This window comes from Triticum aestivum, chromosome 7D (genome assembly GCF_018294505.1).
Source record: "Triticum aestivum cultivar Chinese Spring chromosome 7D, IWGSC CS RefSeq v2.1, whole genome shotgun sequence".
NCBI lineage: Eukaryota > Viridiplantae > Streptophyta > Magnoliopsida > Poales > Poaceae > Triticum > Triticum aestivum.
In genome coordinates, this window is record NC_057814.1 from 94,026,561 (window position 1) to 94,044,763 (window position 18,203).

At 46.9% G+C, this 18,203-nt stretch overlaps 1 protein-coding gene across 2 annotated transcripts; it reads right to left on the reverse strand.

The window, feature by feature from the left end:
- Positions 1 to 11,766: 11,766 nt before the first annotated feature.
- Positions 11,767 to 15,988, reverse strand: LOC123166447 (probable protein phosphatase 2C 54). 2 transcript variants are annotated; one of them, XM_044584250.1, is made up of 4 exons: positions 15,619 to 15,988; positions 13,895 to 14,095; positions 13,177 to 13,388; positions 11,767 to 12,626 (listed from the first exon to the last, which is right to left on the reverse strand). In XM_044584250.1, exons 1-4 carry the CDS (start codon positions 15,694 to 15,696, stop codon positions 12,056 to 12,058), a joined length of 1,062 nt encoding a protein of 353 aa, XP_044440185.1. In that variant the 5' UTR covers positions 15,697 to 15,988; the 3' UTR covers positions 11,767 to 12,055. The 2 variants fall into 2 exon arrangements, with proteins under 2 accessions (XP_044440185.1, XP_044440186.1); XM_044584251.1 differs by having other exon boundaries at positions 15,615 to 15,988.
- Between the last annotated feature and the right edge of the window lie 2,215 nt (positions 15,989 to 18,203).

Consider the following 18,203-nt stretch of genomic DNA (forward strand, 5'->3'; position numbering starts at 1 on the left):
GCAAGGCTTGGTGCCGCCTCCTCTCCGGCCACGTCTTCCGCGGCCGCTACCGCACCTTGCACAAAACACCTCCAGTCCTGGGCTTCCTACAAAGCTGGGACGACAACGTCGAGCGCTTCGTCCCGACCACAAAATTCCGCCCCCGCAATCCCAATCGTCGGGACAGCTTCGTGCTCGACTGCCGCCATGGCCGCGTTCTTCTTGGGTGTGAGTGGGACAGGGAAGATGAGGAGGAGGAGGAAGAGAAGGAGGTGGAGGATGTCACCTCGAAGATGATCGTTTGGGAACCTGTGTCTGGGAGTCGAACGGAGCTGCACAACATCTTCGGCCCTGATATGGACTGCACAAACTACTCGGCCACGGTGCTCTGTGCAGCGAATGGGTGCAACCACACTGCCTGCAACTTGGGCCCATTTTTCGTCGTCGTAGCTTTTGTCAGCCTTCGTGATAAGAGGCTCGTGTTGGCGTCTGTATGTGTATACTCATCGAAGACCCGGGAGTGGACCTCGCCGGCCTCTATTCATATCGGCGGAGTTGGAACACTTGGAGCCTACATCGTCGCAAGGCCTGCTGTTATCGTTGGACAAGCGCTCCACTTCCTCCTTCGTCGAGATGAGGGCATTTGCATTCTCAAGTATGACTTGGTTAGGCATCGCCTATCAGTCATTGATCCACCAGGGTTGTGTGAAAAAAAATAGCGCGCTATAGCGCCGCTAATAGCATGCTATAGCATATAGGAAATTGTCTCGCTAAATAAATCAATGTACAATGCCTCGCTAATAGCACGCTATAGCGCGCTATAGCATGCTAATAGCATATTTTCAGAGGGCATGCTATTTTCTATAGCGCGCTATTTTTTTCATTGGTACGTTGACGTGGAACCCTCTCGTCATTTTGCCGGACGACGGTGGGCTGGGTGTCGTCCACCTAGACCAGCATGGGCTATGCCTCATTTGGTCGATGGAGGTGAGTCGTGATGGAGTAGTGTCATGGATTCAGGTCAGAGAAATGGACCTCAAGACACTTGTCCCCATTGGCAGTCCCAGGACCTCATATTCATTAAAGTTGGTTGGTTGTGTGGAGGGCACCGATATCATCCTTGCGATCACATATCTTGGTGCATTCCGAATTGATCTCAAGTCCCTGAGGTTGAGAAAGTTGTCGAGTAAGCCAAATAGGGGCACAATTGAGCGGGAAATATTTGAGAACCTCTTTCTCTACATGAGCTTCAACAATCCACCAGGTATATAGTGTTTAATTTAACCATTTATATTATGGTTTCGATGATGTGTTCAATTCACCAACATATGTTAAGTTTCCCTTAAGAAAATCGTAAAGTTGCGCAATGAAATTCTCATCCCAGTGACTCATTCTTCAAAACTGTTTGCTTCGTTTAGCGGTGGCAAGTGCTGTGGCGGTGGCTGAAGCAAGTGAAGCAGGGCGCCATGTGTCTTGAAGAGGGGCGACGCAGCTGTTTTCTTTAACAACGCGTCATTCAGTGAAGTGTTTTTGTTATTTGGTCATCACTAAAAAGTTTATAGTAATAAAGTGAGCCTATCATATTAAGTTTAGAGGATTCTCCTAACACTATGAGCCTATTATACCACGGCAGTTTGAATCACGTGCCAGCCATTGAAAAATGGAAGTTCAGTTTTAATATTTTGGTGTTGGTTTTCATTTTGAGTCTTATCCTATGTTTGACATGGGAGTCGTAGCTGTGGTATCTTTTTAAGCGTCAGTTTTAAGTTGGTTACCAGCAACCAGCATGGATGCTTGCTCTTCTATGTGTGACTTATTAGACTCTACTTTCAGTAACTAATGGAAGATATGCTCTTCCTTCAGCCATTTTGTTAGCATATCAGACTGGTCTCTGCAACTTCCTTTGCCAGGCAAAATGCTTCCAATGTTGCTATATCAAATAGCTACTGGAACCAGCAGGGTGTGCGTTGATGCTAGTTCGATTTTGCTGGAACATAAACTATGTTACAGTTATATACTACACCCTCTGTAAACAAAAGACGTTTTAGGCCACGTACTATAGTACTAGTAGACACAAAAATGTTAAGTACCGGTTTACATGGTACTCCCTCCGTAAAGAAATATAAGAGTGTTTAGATCACTAAAGTATTACTCTCTCTGTTCACTTTTATAAGACCGGGAAGACATTTCAGACAACGTACAAAACAACCCATTTTGAGTTGTCTGAAATGACTTACAAAAGTGAACGGAGGGAGTAGTGATCTAAAAACGCTCTTATAGTTCTTTACAGAAGGAGTACTATGTTGATGTCCCTACAAAAAGAAAAGAAAAAGGGTGCCGTTTTGGGGTAGAAGTTTCAATAATTTCGTAGCCCAGACACAAAGCAGAGTGCTTGGCCAGGAAAACTGCAGCATTTCCGGCCATGCTCCTCAGCCATACAAGAGCCTCTACACAAATCCATGTAATTTATATTTCTTTGATCGCAATGTCATCAATATGTTAGTACTACATCAGCTATGTCTCTTCCCCTCTTCATCAGGGCAAAAATGAGAAATGAAAACTAAACAAATCACATCTTGGGTCTTGGTCTTGCCATTGCAGCAGCAGCATCCTGCCTCATCATGATCGTCTAAAGAAGAAGGTGGAAGAAAAAGAATGGAGAATCCAGGAGGAAATCTTCTCAGTGGTGCCTGGCGTTATGGCCCCTGGGGCCATAGTAGTCCACATGGATCTCAGGCATCCTGTGCCCCCCTCCCCTGTCTTTCTCTTTAGAGATGGCCTCCTCCACTTCTTCCCCTGATAATGGCTCAACACCATCAGCCTTGATCACCACCCCTTTCTCTTCATCACCTGTTGATGGCTGAGCATCATCAGCCTTGATCACCACCCCTTTCTCCACATATTTCTGTAACCGATACAAGAAATTTAGGCGAGGTTAGAGAACCGATCATCGCACAAAAACACATCAAAACACCGGAGACGAAAATCACAATCACTTACATTGAGCACAGGGTTGCCGAGCGCCGCCTTGCTCCCTGCGTCCAGCCTGATGCCCTAGGCCGTCGCCACCATCAGGAGCAGAAGCACGGCGGCCGCAGCCATCGGCGGGCATCCCTTCGCCATCTTGCGCGTCCAGTATCTCTGTAAGGACCTTGAAAGAGTTGAGCTGGGAGACGAACGCTATTTCAAGTCTTCAAACTCAGCTCAGGTGGAATGGAACAGCAGTGGGTCAGTCTCAGTGAGGAGCTGTGGACTCTGTTGTCTGAAGAATCATTTGACCCTGAGAAGACCATATATACTAGACACTTACACAGCAGACACACAGCTTTGGTCAAGGGCACCGGCCCGGGCCCACCCGGTGATTGGTGTACTCATGTCTGCAGCCAAGGGTCTAACCTGATTACCTGAAGTACCAATGCAGGAATGTAGCCATTGTTTATGCAGTCCTCTGCTACACTTTGAACAAGTATGTCTGCCCCAACCATGGAGCCAAGAAGTGGGCTAAGTATTGTGATGCATACATGGCAGGTCCAGGGATCTGGCAAGTGACTAGTAGCTCTGAGAACACATATTGTGTTAACTTGAACAACCATACCTGTGACTGTAGGAGGTGGGACATGACAGATGTGCCTTGCAGTCATTACATTGCTGCAATGCAGAAAGTGAAGCTACATCCTGAAGACTTTGTCAATGCTTTCTTCAAAAAGCCCATGTACTGTGAAACATACAAGCATATAATTTTCCCAGTTCCAGGTCCTGCCCACTGGCCTCATACACCTGGAGATGACATATCTCCACCAGTGTTCAAAGAAAAGAAGGGCAAAAAGCAAACTGCCAGAAGGAAAGGTGTATTTGAGGTGCCAGCAAAAAAGGACACCTCAAGAATTGGTACTGTCACATGTAGCAATTGCAAGAAGCAGGGTCATAGGTTCAACAATTGTGGTGATCCTTTGAAGCCTAAGTTTCAGATGAGGATGAACAAGCACCAGGTCATTTGAGGCCATGTTTCATTTCAGATCATTGTCTCATTTCATTGTTAAATTTCTTACAATGTTTCTTAATTGTGTAGGAAAATAAGCAAATTACTCTCAAGCTGGTTCTTCTATGGCTACAAATGCTCAGAGGCCTCCAAGAGTACCTGCTGCTACTGCACCTGAACCAAGACCAGCTACAGCAAGAGCTACAACTTCTGCACCTTCACTAGCTCCAGTTGCTACTTCTAGGGGGGAAAAAGGGCTGCTTCAACTATTACAGCAGCAATTGCACAAGGAGCACCAGCTAAGAGGAGCAGGCCTAAAACTTCTTCTGCTGCTAACACTTCTTCTCCTGCTAAGAACACCAGATCATCTACAGCTTCTCTTGCTAAGAACACCAGATCTTCAAGTGCCCAGAGAAGAACTTTCATTGCACCAAGGCAATCAAATTCAACTGTTGTCCAGGAGGGGTCAAAGAGGATCAGGAAGCCAAGTGGGAGGCTGAAAGACTATTTTTATGCAAGTGGTAACTAGCTCTTGGATTTGAGTAACTTGAGTTCATTTGGTATGGTTCTGTTTGTGTCAGTGAACAAATATGGATGGATTTGGATCTACTATGGTCTGTAATGACTATACTTTATTTTGTTTCAGAGATATTCGGTCAGTTGACCTACCATGGTTTGTAATAACTACTATGTCGTGTGTTCATTCAGACAGTCATTCCTGTGTTGATTCAGTCAGTACATTTCAGTCAGTGTATCTTCTGTCAGTTAATTCAGTTAGTACATTTCATATCCACTACATAATTTCATTGAGAGTAGCATAAATACATAGATACATTGGTTCAGAGTAGCATCAAACACCAGTTATTACATAGAATAGAGTAGATCTTACATAGTACACCAGATCTTACATAGAACACCAACATAGAAAGATAGATAGGTAGGTATATAGATGGATGAGATGAGATTGACATATCAGTCATAGCACTCGAAGAAACGGACCCACTTGGCCCTAGTTGCTGGATGAGGAGCCATGACTGCCCTCATCCTTGCCCACCTAATGATCTCCATGAATGACCTTCCCCTGCCACCAGTGAAAACCAGCTCTAGTTCTTCATCATTGCACTTCTCCAGTACCTTATCGGAGAGTCGGCGGTTGAACTCCTCTTGCTGCTCATCCTGGGCTGCCTCTAGTGCCCTCTGCCTGCGCCTCCTCCTCCTCCTCTGTGCTGCTGCTGCTGTCCTAACCTCCACAGCCTCCCCCTCTTCCTCTGTGACATCTCCCATGTCAGGATCCATCTGTAGGGTTTCTTTTGGGTGGCGGCTGGTGGAGTCACTGGGAAAGGGTGGGGGTGGGGAGGGGTTTATATTGACAGATGGATGGGGTTGGGTTTAGTAGGCCTAGGGTTGCATTTGGTCAGAGACTAGTGGGCCACTAAGCCCAATTACCCACAGAAATAATATATGTAGGCTAACAAATAACATATAAAAGATATAAGATCAAGTTGAACACTTAATAGCATACAAGATCCATCTCCACAACTTAGTAGCATAAGAGATCCATTTCCACAACTTAATAGCATACGAGATCCATTACAACACTTAATAGCATAGGTGATCCATTACAAATTAACAACATAGGAAATAAGGTTCTTACACTAGGTTAAACTTCACATTCCCCCAAAATGTACATCCATAATCACTTGCAGTCATGCCAGGCCACATCCTTATATAAAGGCCTTTGGATGTACTTACTTCACCAACATATCACAGCAAGTTCAAGACTCAAGGATGGCCTTGATTTGCTCTAACTTCTCCTTGCTGCCATACCCTTCTTTCAGCAGCTCAGCAACAACAAGCTCAAGCTTTGCCTTCTCCTTCTTAAAAACATCTCTGTCAACTTCAACATCCTTCATAGCCTTCCTGGTGTTCTTGATGATATCAGCTTGGCTCTGCAAAATGCACCTCTGCTCTTTTGCAAGTTTGAGCTTTTCCATCTGCACCTCCAACATAGCTTTCTCCTCTAGCTCCTTCTTTTTCTTCTCAAGTTCTTCCTCCTCCACTTGTTTCTGGTACACCTGCTTGTCCATCCTACCATCCTGCCAATCAAACATCTTGGATACATCATCAACAAGCTTGGTGTACTCAATGCAAAGCTTGCCATTTTCAGTCCTAAGCTTGGCCAACTCCCTTTCATGTTCACTCTTAAGCCTGGCCAACTCCTTCTCAAACTTCTCCTTGTCCTGTACCCTTCCAAAGTTCTGCTCATGGAACATCTCCCATAGCTTGCACAAACATCTCTGAAGAACAGTTGGCCAAGGCCCATCAACCCACTCTACAACACCACAATTCACACCATTTTCCTGCATTTATAAATGTGATAAGTTATTACAAATGGACTAGGAGCTTATTTCAATTCCATGATTAACTTGTATAGACTTGATATTTTCTAACAATGCATAACATAAATGAGATATGATAAGTTATTACAATGCCATGATTAAGTTTCCAAAGTAACAAAAATACATATGTGACTGTCATATCAAACAAAGTGCTGCATCATATCAAACATCAGTGAACATACATAGCAGAAAAGTTTATTGGCATCTAACCTGGACTGGGCAGCCATAGAAACGCCTTCCTATTACAGGCCCTTCAAAAGCAACACGCTTAATAGGCCTCATTTGGTGCAGAATGCACTTGGGATGAGCAAGCTCACGTTGGTCACAGAAAAGGGGCTCCACAGTGGTGTTTGGTTCCTCCTGCAACCAAAATAACCAACAAGCACTAGTTTCAATCTCCACTCAACACCAGAATCAACTTGCACGGTTCATTAAACATGAACACTAAAAAAATCCCCAACTCAGCATGAACCCTAACACTGTACAGAGATGAACCCTAGCTTACATCAATCCTACAATCAAACCCCAGACTCACTTTTGAACAAGAATCCTACAACAGCAACACTACACTTAGCAAGATCCATGGCGGTAGCCTAGGCCTACTAGCACCTAACCCTAACCCTAGGTGGCAAAGAACTTACCATAAGTCCCATGTCCATGCTGACGACCTCGCACTCCTCCTCCGAGCTCGTTTCCTCGTCGTTCCAGGTAGGCATGGCGGCAAGGAGGTCGACGGCGACCGACCTCAAAGACGGCGAGTGGCGGCGAGCTCGTACTGGAGCAGGGGAGTGGGAGCAGGGGAGAGAGCGAGCAGGGGAGTGAGCGAGCAGCGAGTGGGAGCAGGGTGGGGTATTTACCCTGGTTCGGACCGGACCGGACCGCACGGGCTAACAACCGTCAACGGCCGCGCCGTGAGCGCGCGTGGCCAGGTGGCCTGACATGTGGGTCCAGACGGTCAGAAAAACGGTTAAATCGCTAGTCACGGGCGTTTTGGGTTTTTGAAACAGCGAACCACGCGGCTGGTAGGTTTATGAGAAAAATTAAAAGTTGATAGTTTTTTTGAAACCCTAGCCGGTAAACTGGTAGTTTTTTGCTATTTACTCCCCCTGGAGCCATAGTAATCCACATGAATATCAGGCATCCTATGACCTGCCCTCTCTTTCTCTTCAGAGATGGCCTCCTCCACCTCTTCCCCTGATGATTGCTCAGCATCATCAGCCTTGATCACCACCCCTTTGTCCACTGGCGGAGCTACGTGGTGTGCTGCAGGTGCCAGCATGGCCCCCCCAGCCCATGAATATTTTGTGAAGAAACACTATTTAGGATGACACAAATTAAGATAAATACAGTATTTGGTCTCTTCACACAATTATATTTGGCTATTTGCCCCCTCAGTAATATCTCGCTAGCTCCGCCACTGCCTTTGTCCACAGATTTCTGTAACCGATCCAAGAAAGCACGCAAGGTTAGAGAACCGATCCCCGCACAACTACACATCGAAACACCGGAGACGACAGTCGCAATCACTTACATTGAGCACTGCGTTGCCGAGCGCCGCCTTGCTCCCTGCGTCCAGCCTGATGCCCTGGGCCGTCGCCACCATCAGGAGCAGAACCATGGCAGCTGCAGCCATTGGCAGGCAGGTCTTGGCCATCTTGTACTCCAGTATATGTGTAAGGATTTTGAAAGGGTCGAGCTGAGGACAGTACCGCCTCAAGTCTTCAAACTCAGCTCGGATGGAACGGAACAGCTGTGGACTCCGTTGTTGTCTGAAGAACCATTTGACCCTGGACACAAAACTTTTCTTAACGACACAAGCCCGGGCCCACCCGTTGATTGGTGTACTCATGTCTAGCCAAGGGTCTATCCTGATTACCTGAAGTACCAATGCAGGAATGTAGCCATTGTTTATGCAGTCCTCTGCTACACTTTGAACAAGTATGTCTGCCCCAACCATGGAGCCGTGTTTATTAGGACGCTGGACCCCTGGATTAGGCGCGTAACGCCATGGGATGGGAAGGATGGAATTAAGAATTCTGTCAAGTGCACCTCAAAGCAAGTAATAGTGGACACATCTGCTCCTGAAAGTTGCCTGCATGTCCTGGAGATGCACCGGGGCGCGTATATTTGCTGGCGCGTCCCTTCAGAAAAGTGTGGGAGAAACCATTTGAAGTTGGGCTGTTTAATTTTTTTCACGAATACGCCAAGATTGCGTATCTTTTCATTGATAGAAGGAATTGGAACGAGTATAAACAAGGATACAACACATGGCACGAATGCAAGGAGTCGGGAACATAATGCCCGAAGCGGAGGGACAAGAGATGCTCGTCCCGATCAGAGGAAACTACATAGCTAGACCCACAAAGCCCCGAACAAGAGAGGCGGACCGACTAAGTACGACGTCCAACATCGCCAAAACCAACACCGGAGGCACCGCGAGCTTTTATCTGCTTTGAAGATGAAGACAAGTATGAGCATGAAGATGAGAGGTATGTGTGGGCGTCTGCATACTCGTCGGTGATCCAGGTTGGAGTATTTGAAACCCGCATCATGGGAAGGCCTAGCGTCCTCGTCGGACAAGCGCTCTACATCCTCTTTGATCACCGTGAACTAGTGCGTCGTATTAATACTAATTATAGTGTTTTCAAATACGACTTGGGTAGGCATTGCCTATCAGTTATTGATCTGCCAGTGTCGCGTGACTCCAACCCTCTCCTCATTTCGCCGGCCGATGGTGGGCTGGGGGCCATCCACCTAGACTCGCACGGGCTATGCCTCGTGTGGGGTCGATGGAGGTGAGTCCTGATGGAGCAGTGTCATGGATCCAACTCAGAGAAACGGGCCTCAAGATGCTTCCTCCTCCTGATCGCAATCCCAGCTGGAAATCAAAGTCACCAAAGTTGGTTGGATTTGTGGAGGAGTTGTCGACTGATCTTGGTGTGTTCACACTGATCTCAAGTCCCTGAGGTTGAAGGAGTTGTCGACTAAGAAGTACACACGCACTTACGAATGGCGATTGTTGGAGAACATCTTTTTCTACATGAGCTTCAACAATCCACCAGGTATGTCTAATTAATTTAACCCTTTATGACTGGTTTCTATGATGTGACGATTGATTCACCAACATATGTTAATTTTTCCGTAAGAAATTCCCTTACATTGCACCAAGAAATTCCCATCCTACTGAGTACTGACCCGTTCTCTTTGCTCCATTTAACGGTGGCTGGTGTTGTGGACGAGGACAACCCAAGGCCAAATAAAGTATGATGTGTTGATGCGGCAGTTTAAATCTCGAGCAAGCCGTTGAAGCATGGAAGTTCAGTTTAATCTGTAGGTGTTGGTTTTCATCCCAAGTCTTATCCTTGATGTTTGATATGGGAGTCTTAGCTATGGTAAATTCTTAAGCGTCAATTTTATGTTGGTTACCCAGCATGCATGCTTGCTCTTATTTGCGTGGCTTATCATACTGTACTTTCAGTAGTAACCGGTGGAAGATATGGTCACAAAATTGTCAAGCTTTCGTTCATTAAGTCATTTTTTTGGCTTGCCAGTCTGCTCCCTGCTACTTCCTTTCCCAGGCAAAATGCTTCGTGATTTTGGATATGAAATACCTACTGTGATCCAGGCTTGTGAGTGCTTACGCCAAGTTCAATTTTGCTGCAGCTAAGCTATTTTACATGCACGGTTTTCAACCCTTGAAATAAAAATGCAGTTGCATTGCGGTTATAATACCATTGCTAATTTGCTACTACTCATGGTACCATTTCGATGTCCCTGCAAACAGAAAAGAAAAAAGGGCGCCATTTTTGTGTAGTAGTTTCAATAATGTCGTAGCCCAGGCACAAAGCAGAGTACTTTGGCGAGAAGAACTGCAGCATTTCCGGCCATGCTCCACTAGTCAGTAATTTATACTCCACTAGTTTTTTCATCATATGTTGTCAACAAGTTAGTAGTACATCAGCTATGTCTCTTCCCCTCTTCATCAGGGCAAAAATGAGAAATAAAAATAAAGGAATCACATCTTGGGTCATGGTCTTGCCATAGCAGCAGCACCATCCTGCCTCATCATGATCATCTAAGGAAGAAGGTGGAAGAAAAAGAATGGAGAATCCAGGAAGAAATCTGCTCAGTGGTGCCTGGCGTTATGGCCCCTGGGGCCATAGTAGTCCACATGGATCTCAGGCATCCTGTGCCCCCCTGCCCTCTCTTTATCTTCAGAGATGGCCTCCTCCACTTCATCACCTGAAAATGGCTCAGCACCATCAGCCTTGATCATCACCCCTTTCGGCTCAGCACCATCAGCCTTGATCATCACCCCTTTCTCCATGGATTTCTGTAACCGATACAAGAAAGCGCACGAGATTAGAGAACCGTTCCGCACAAACAGAAGCGTCGATCATTGCGCAAAGACACATCGGATCACCGGAGACGACAGTCGCAATCACTTACATTGAGCACCGGGTTGCCGAGGGCCGCCTTGCTCCCGGCGTCCAGCCTGATGCCCTGGGCCGTCGCCACCATCAGGAGCAGAACCATGGCAGCTGCAGCCACTGGCAAGCAAACCTTCTCCATCTTGTACGTCCTGTGCTAGGATCTTCAGAAATAGTTGAGCTGGAGACACTACTGCTTCGACTCTTCAAACTCAGCTGAGATGGAATTGAACAGCAGTGGCTCAGTCTCAGTGGGGAGCTGTCAGCTGTGGACTCTGTTGTTGTCTGAAGAACCATTTGACCCTGGAGAACATATATACACAGACACAAAACTTTTCTCAACGACACCGGCCCGGGCCCGCCCAGTGATTGGTGTAGTCATGTCTGCGGCCAAGGGTCTAACCTGAAGTACCAATGCAGGAATGTAGCCATTGTTTATGCAGTCCTCTGCTACACTTTGGACAAGTATGTCTGCCCCAACCATGGAGCCATGTTTATTAGGACGCCGGACCCCTGGATTAGGCGCGTAACGCCATGGGGATGATGGGATTAAGAATGCTGCCAAGTGCACCTCAAGCAAGTGATAATGGACATCTGCCCCTGGAAAGTTGCCTGCATGTCTCCCAGGAAATGCGTAATATATTTGCTCGCGCGCGCGTCCCTCCAGAAAATTGTCCGGAAACCATTTGAATTGGGGTCGTTTAATTGCATTCAGAAAAGTGTCCGGAAACCATTTGAATTGGGGTTGTTTAATTGCATGCAGAGAAGTTGGACTGGTTTTTACGTACGTGCAGTTTGGCGTTGTTGCTCTGTTCTCCATGCCCTCACCACTTATCAGGCAATATTTTGCTCCTTTGTGTTCAGCCCCATACTCTTTTTATGTACTATGTTTTGACACCTGGTAATTGACGATTCATGAGACAAGAGATACAGAAAAGACCGTGGATTCGACGACAGGATTCACGGCGATGGAGTTGCATGACCGAATTTCAGTTGCCCCCACAATCTTATTTACAGATGAAAACACGGAAATGTATGATACAGGCAAGGCACACAGCCTCTTCTCCAGGACATGCCTAGTCTCCAGCAGCTAAGAAATGCTCACAACTGTGAGCCCACATGTTCGTTGGCTTAATTACCAACAAGAATAACAGCCACTCAACAACAATGGGGTAACATAACAACAGTGAGGCACCGACACGACTACATACAATTAGAGCTCAGCAAGCACCGGCACGGCGCCCAACCGCGGCGCGAGAAGAACGCTGTCATTGGCTTCCCAGGAGTATCCTGAGGCTGTTGAGCCCGTCGGCCGAAATGCTCCGCGCCACCCTGCGTGGCTGATTCACTCTGATCTGAGGCGGCGCCACCAGGTGGAATGAGACCAGCACTGCTGTTAAATTGTCTGTGGCTCCGCGCCTTATCGCCTCCTCGACAATCTCCCTGCAGCAGCGCCTCACGTCGTTGTGCTCCTGGAGGCGCCGCCGGGCGAAGTCCACGGCGTTCTGGTTCGAGAAGACGTCCCACAGCCCGTCGCTGCCGATCACCAGGAACTCGTCGTCCTTGGTCAGCGTGGTCAGCTTGATCTCCGGCTCCGCGCTCAGGGGGCCTCCCCCGGGCCTGCTGGCCTCCTTCATTCCCTCGAGGTGCCAGTCGCCGAGGGCTCTGGTGACTCCCAGCAGACCGTTCAGGTAGCCGTCGTCCACGTAGCCACCGAGTGACTCTACCCGCAGCTTTTCGCTCAGGCTGCAGGGCCTGTGATCCATCGACATCTCCATTGCGATGCCACACCGCGAAAGTACTGCTCTGCAATCACCCGCATTCGCGACCAGAAGGGACCTGCAGCAGACATAATAACGATTAGTATTGGTCAATAGGAATGTCGATCAGTGCAGTGAAATTTACAGGTATGGAAAACCAGCAAAAGCTTTGACATCGAAAGAAGGATGACCTTAATGTTGGAGAAATCTTTGCAATATTATGCCTTTAGAACTATTTCCAGGGATAAAGAAAGATGCATTTATATAAGTCATATGCTTGGGATGAAGACTCAAAGTATGCAGAATCTCTCTAATTTATCATAGTTGCAGTTTGCAGAACACTCAAGGCAAACCATGCAGCTAAAAAACAGTATAAAGTTCAAACTTCAAGAATATCATGAATGCCATTTTACGATGCATTATCACTGTATGTTCATATATATATGTCCCTTGTGTTCCATCCCATATCATACATGCTGAACAATGAGAGTTTCTAAGCAAAGGAAGTGTATTGTAACATATGGTTTTAATGACCAGCTCAATCAAACATGTTATATAGAAAGGAGAACCTCCCACAGTTGTATGTGCCAGAAAAGTGAGTTTCAAAAAAAAATGTGCCAGAAAAGTACCTTCCAAAAATCATTGCCGTAAGTGCCGTTGTGCCGGACGACAGAGTTCGCTGGTGAGAGCATTTATCCGCAAACTGACTATCAATCTGCACAAAGGATCTGCTCACTACTTTCTCAAGCTCCAGAGGAAAATCAGCATCTTCCACAATGACCCTTGGCAGATTATCGCGAACGAAATGGGCAGCATCTTTTCCACCATGCCCATCAAAGACCTAGAAAACGAGAAGTGCAAAAACTTATACAGGAACACAATGTCTCGTGATTCATATAAACAGAGAACAACTAAAATGATCACCACATGTCATTACACTTCTATACTGTTAAATAAAAACTGTACTTTAAGAACCACAGTACAACAATTACACTCAGAGAACCACAGTGTGTACTGCATTCTGTACAAGAACAATGAAGAGAACTTTATTGGATGATGGCATGACAGAATGTAGATCAAGGTTCAAGGATCAAGCATAGGATTGACTGTGGATAGTTCTTGAAGATACAGAGGATCCGTCCGTACATACTTTATACAAGTTTCCTGGTACGCAAATACAACTCGAGATTTTCTACTATTGGGTACATGGATCAAATCTGCAATAATTTTATCCTTTTCATGTGGGAAATTGCGGTCTAGCTATAATTGTAGTAGTTGTAAATTTGAATAGAGTTGATTTCTGTGTCAAAATGAGCAAAAAGCGAAAAAGGGAAAGCATGTACATACCCCATAAAAGGAAACAACTTCTTTATCCACTGTTGGATAACCAAAGTTTTTAGCTAGATCGGCAATACACACATGGGTATCTTCCATGTACTGGCGACTTCCAATATCTGACCAACCGCCTGATCTAACATTTGGAAGGAAATTTCCAAAGTTACTCTGCTTGAAATCAGCAGTTGTGGTGTTCTCACAAACGCTCTCCATCTGTATGTTCAAAAACGCATTAGTATAACTAAGAATGTAAGTAAAGTAGGCGCACTCTATAACTGAGAGCAGAAACAATAGGAAAGAATTCTGATGAAAAAGATGAAGCACCACTTTGCATAATGATGGCAAGCTATGGCAGTAGTAAGCAACACTGATATAGTGCAGGCACTCCAAAGTATGCAATCAACATGGATCATTGCAAGAACAACATGTCCTTCAGTTAGCACAGCATTAGGGCCATGTTTGTTTCGCTTCAGCATTAGGGTCATGTTTGTTTCACTTCAGCCTTAACTAAGAATTTTGTGAAAAATAATATTTAACAAAATTACTACATGTGATGATCAGGTATTTTGACCATAACTGCCATTAGCCAATTTGGGGAGACAGTCCTATTATTACTAGCATTGGCTATAACTTGTAAGTGTCATATTGCGTTGTCCCTACCATGTCTAGTTTAGTACCACTATTCTCTGAAGTTTGAATAGTGACTGGGAAATATGAATAAGCTGCATTGATTAGTAAAGCATCTAGTTCATATGCTAATGTTCAACTTAGTAACATATACAAATGTAACCTTCAACGAACTGTTTATTTCTACTAATCATTAGTGACCCAGAAATGTTAACACGAGACCATCAGACTGGATAATGACTACTCAAGAGAGTGTGATGCACAATGTAAAATCCATATAACTGTCTGCTGATTAAATAAACAAAGCCATATATACATAGATAAATAACCTGAAATTAGATGGTTCAGCACTACCATTACACAAACTAATGATGGCAACCCATGGCAGCAGTAAGCAACACTCACAACACAGCCAGGTCGATCGCTGACATAGCGCAGGCACTTCAAAGTAAGCAATCAATCAACATGGATCATTGTAAGAACAACATGTCCTTCACTTAGCACAGCATTAGGGCCATATCTGTTTCACTTCAGCCTTAGAGAGGAAAAAAATCTTGCAGGTACTACTAAGTACTCCAATGCACATGGAGTACTAATTACTCATGTTTGCTTGGTACTACTACAATGGTCTGAAATTAGTACCTCCCTGACTGACACCCTGTGGCAGTAAATCTCATCATCACGATGATCTAGCAAATGATTGGGCACAGCGTGGACACCCAGTACAGCTACAGTCTTACAGAGTAGTAGCAATAGTACTACCGACGGAGAAATGCGATGGACGGACAAACAACAACCTGTCACTTGTCACCGGAAATCTCCTACCCAACGCAGGGAGCTTGACACTCTGTCCTGTTGAACGATTCAAAGAGACTTTCTTCCAGATTTTAAGAAACGGAAGCACCAAACGCGTGCGCGCAAAGCCAACACACAGCCTGGTTCCGGCTGCTTCCAGCTCAATCCGTACCCTTGGAACACAGCTCAGGACAGAAACCATGGAATTTGCCGAACACCATGAGATTCATCTAGGCTAGCAAAGAAGCGCCCTCCCGAAATCGAATCTTACACTGCAGAGAGAGTCAGAGAGACAGAGAGAGGGCGGTACCCACATGAGGCGAGGTGAGCTCGGCGGGCTTCTGCGCTCCGGCGTCTGCAGAATCGGGCCTCTCGGCGTCGTCCACGCGCATGCCGGCCCCGGACAGGCGTTTTCTTGGCAGAACTGGCGCTCTGCTGGAGTGCTGGTGGGAAGATCGGGCACGAGGGAAAAGCAGAGAGAGAGGGGAAGAATAATACGGGCGGGTAGGAGCAGAGTAGGAGGGGGAGGGGGCAGGGGAAGAGGAATCCGAGGAGGAGAGCAACAGGGAAAGAAAGGAGATGCTTTGGGAATATCTGTGGCGAAAGAAATGGCTCCGGGTCGGGGCAGGAAGGGAAAGGTGGGGAAGAAGCTTGAGGTGGTGGTTGTTTGTTGGAGCTCGATTTTTTTATGCGGGCAGAGAGAGAGAGAGTGTGTGTGTGGAGAACAGAGCGGCGGGGAGAGAGAGTGTGGGGGAGGAGGAAGAGAGAGGCACGTGGTGCACCAGCGTCACAAGTGATGTTGATTGGGCTTCAGCCGAGTAAATAGCATAAAACTACTACTTTACAGGCTATGGTTCCAAAAAACTACCGAATATTTTTTTCGCTGATAACTACCAAGTCAGTGGACGGCTGTTTCAAAAAACTCTAATTGTCCAGTGCTTTATTATTGATCGTGATTATGACAGTTAGGGCCCGCATGTAAGAAAACTGATTGTTTGACCGTTTGTTTGACCGTTAAATGACATCTAGGGCCCATATGTCAGTGTCCCTGCAAACTTAAAAAAGCAATCAGGTCCTCCAAACAAATTGAAAAAAGCCATCGGGTCCCTCCCGTGCTCAAGATCCACAGGAGCGCACCCGCCGCTGTGCTCGACGGGGAAGCTCCCTCCCGTCGCGGCGGAGCTCCCTTCCAGCGCCGTCGCAGCCGTCGTGCGTCCTCTCCCTCTCCCTCTTTCCAGGGCACGGCGGCCATGGAGTCCGAAGGCGGCGGGCAGAGTCCCAGCCCCTGGGCGCGGCGGCCGGAGTCCCAGCCCCTGGCCATGGCGCGTGGTTGGCGGCGGCCCGTGCTCCTGGGTGCCGGCTGCTCCTCGCGCGGCGCTCCTTCCCTAGCTTGGCGTGTGGCGTGGCCGGCCTCCGCGCAGAGACGGTCGCCATGGCCGCGCGGAAGGGGGCAGCGTGGGCAGCAGCGAGGGCCGGCAGCCATGGCCGCGTGAAGGAGGTGGCCATGGCCGCGCGAAGGAGGTGGAGCCGCGGGGCTGCGGGGAGGGAGGAGAAGAAGGAAGGAGAAGAGCAGGAGGAAGAGACACTGACGTGTGGGGCCCACACGTCAGGTAACGGTCAAACTGACGGTGAGTTTAGGTGCGGGTCCGACCTGTCATAATCATGATCAATAGGCGACGATTTGGGTTTTTTGAAACAGCCGACCCCTCGTTTGGTAGTTATCTGAGAAAAATTAAAAACCAGTAGTTTTTTGGAACCATAGCCTGTAAAGTAGTAGTTTTATGCTATTTACTCGGCTTCAGCCATTTGTTTGATGCATTTGTTGATTTTCAATCAAACAAATAGTATCGTGCGAGGTGAGAACAAACTTGGCCGCACTTGGATCCAACTCGTCGACTTTGAGTACAACATCTTTTGCTCCTTGCATGCTTCCTTGATCTAAAACTTCCTTTCCTCAAGCTCAAACTTCTTCATTTGGACTTCCATGAGCAAGCCAAAACTCTTGGCCTTCTTTTCCTCCCTGAGCTCGTCGTGCTTGGCGCATGCCTCCTCCTTCTTCGCCATGATGTTGTCCGACATCTTGGCTGCCACCCTTTCTCGCTTCTCCTTGTCGGTCTCCCATTTCCTCCCCCTCGCTTCGATATTTGGATCAACATCATCGTCATTGGTTTTGGTGTTGGTGGTCTTGGTGATGGGCAATACTTGACCGCTTGCTTTGCCCATTCAATTTGAACCAAAAATTCTTCAACGTGAATGGCTTGCCCTCGGTCTTATGGTACAAGGTTGAAACATAAAGCAAATCAATATAATGACCAAGACGTAGAGCAACACAAAGCGAAACTTAAGAGATCAAGAAGTGACGTGCCACTTGGCCACCGGTTTTGCATATCTGTATACACGTCGCAATACTTATTGGCCTCATGTTGAATGATGTATCATAGAAGGCCTAGCGACTTTGGATTGTGGCCATGGATCACTCTTTGTTATAGGGGGCGTAGGGATTTTTCTCATGATAGAAATCATGCACACTTTGTCAAAAAGTCGGGCCCTTTTGCTCTGTGCCTTGAAACAAAATAACACTCGTGCCCAACCGTACCTCGCTCAACAATTCATCCTCTTCTGTTCGAGTACGGCGAACCTCTCTTCCTCTTTGTGTTCGCATAGGACACGTCTGGCTTCGATTGCCGGGTGTCCATTGGCATCTCTTGCTCTGACTGCGGCGAGTAGTCGTCCTCGTGGTCGGCGCCGTTGTGGATGTTCATCATAGCCTCGTTGGTGCCTGCCATCGAGCTTGGGAGAGGAATTCCTCCGAACAGTGGCCAAACACTATCGGACAAGGGCTCCTCGGACGAAAATCACGACCGGACAAGTGTCGGTGACTCCGTGAACACGAGTCAGT

Excerpts from the sequence above, each read along its gene's own strand:
- LOC123166447 (XM_044584250.1), bottom strand. The coding sequence starts at position 15,696 with ATGCGCGTGGACGACGCCGAGAGGCCCGATTCTGCAGACGCCGGAGCG. Across the intron at positions 13,389-13,894 it reads AAGTTGTTTCCTTTTATGGG|GTCTTTGATGGGCATGGTGG; the intron begins GTATGTACATGC and ends CTCGTTTTCTAG. Across the intron at positions 12,627-13,176 it reads ACGGCAATGATTTTTGGAAG|GTCCCTTCTGGTCGCGAATG; the intron begins GTACTTTTCTGG and ends TGTCTGCTGCAG.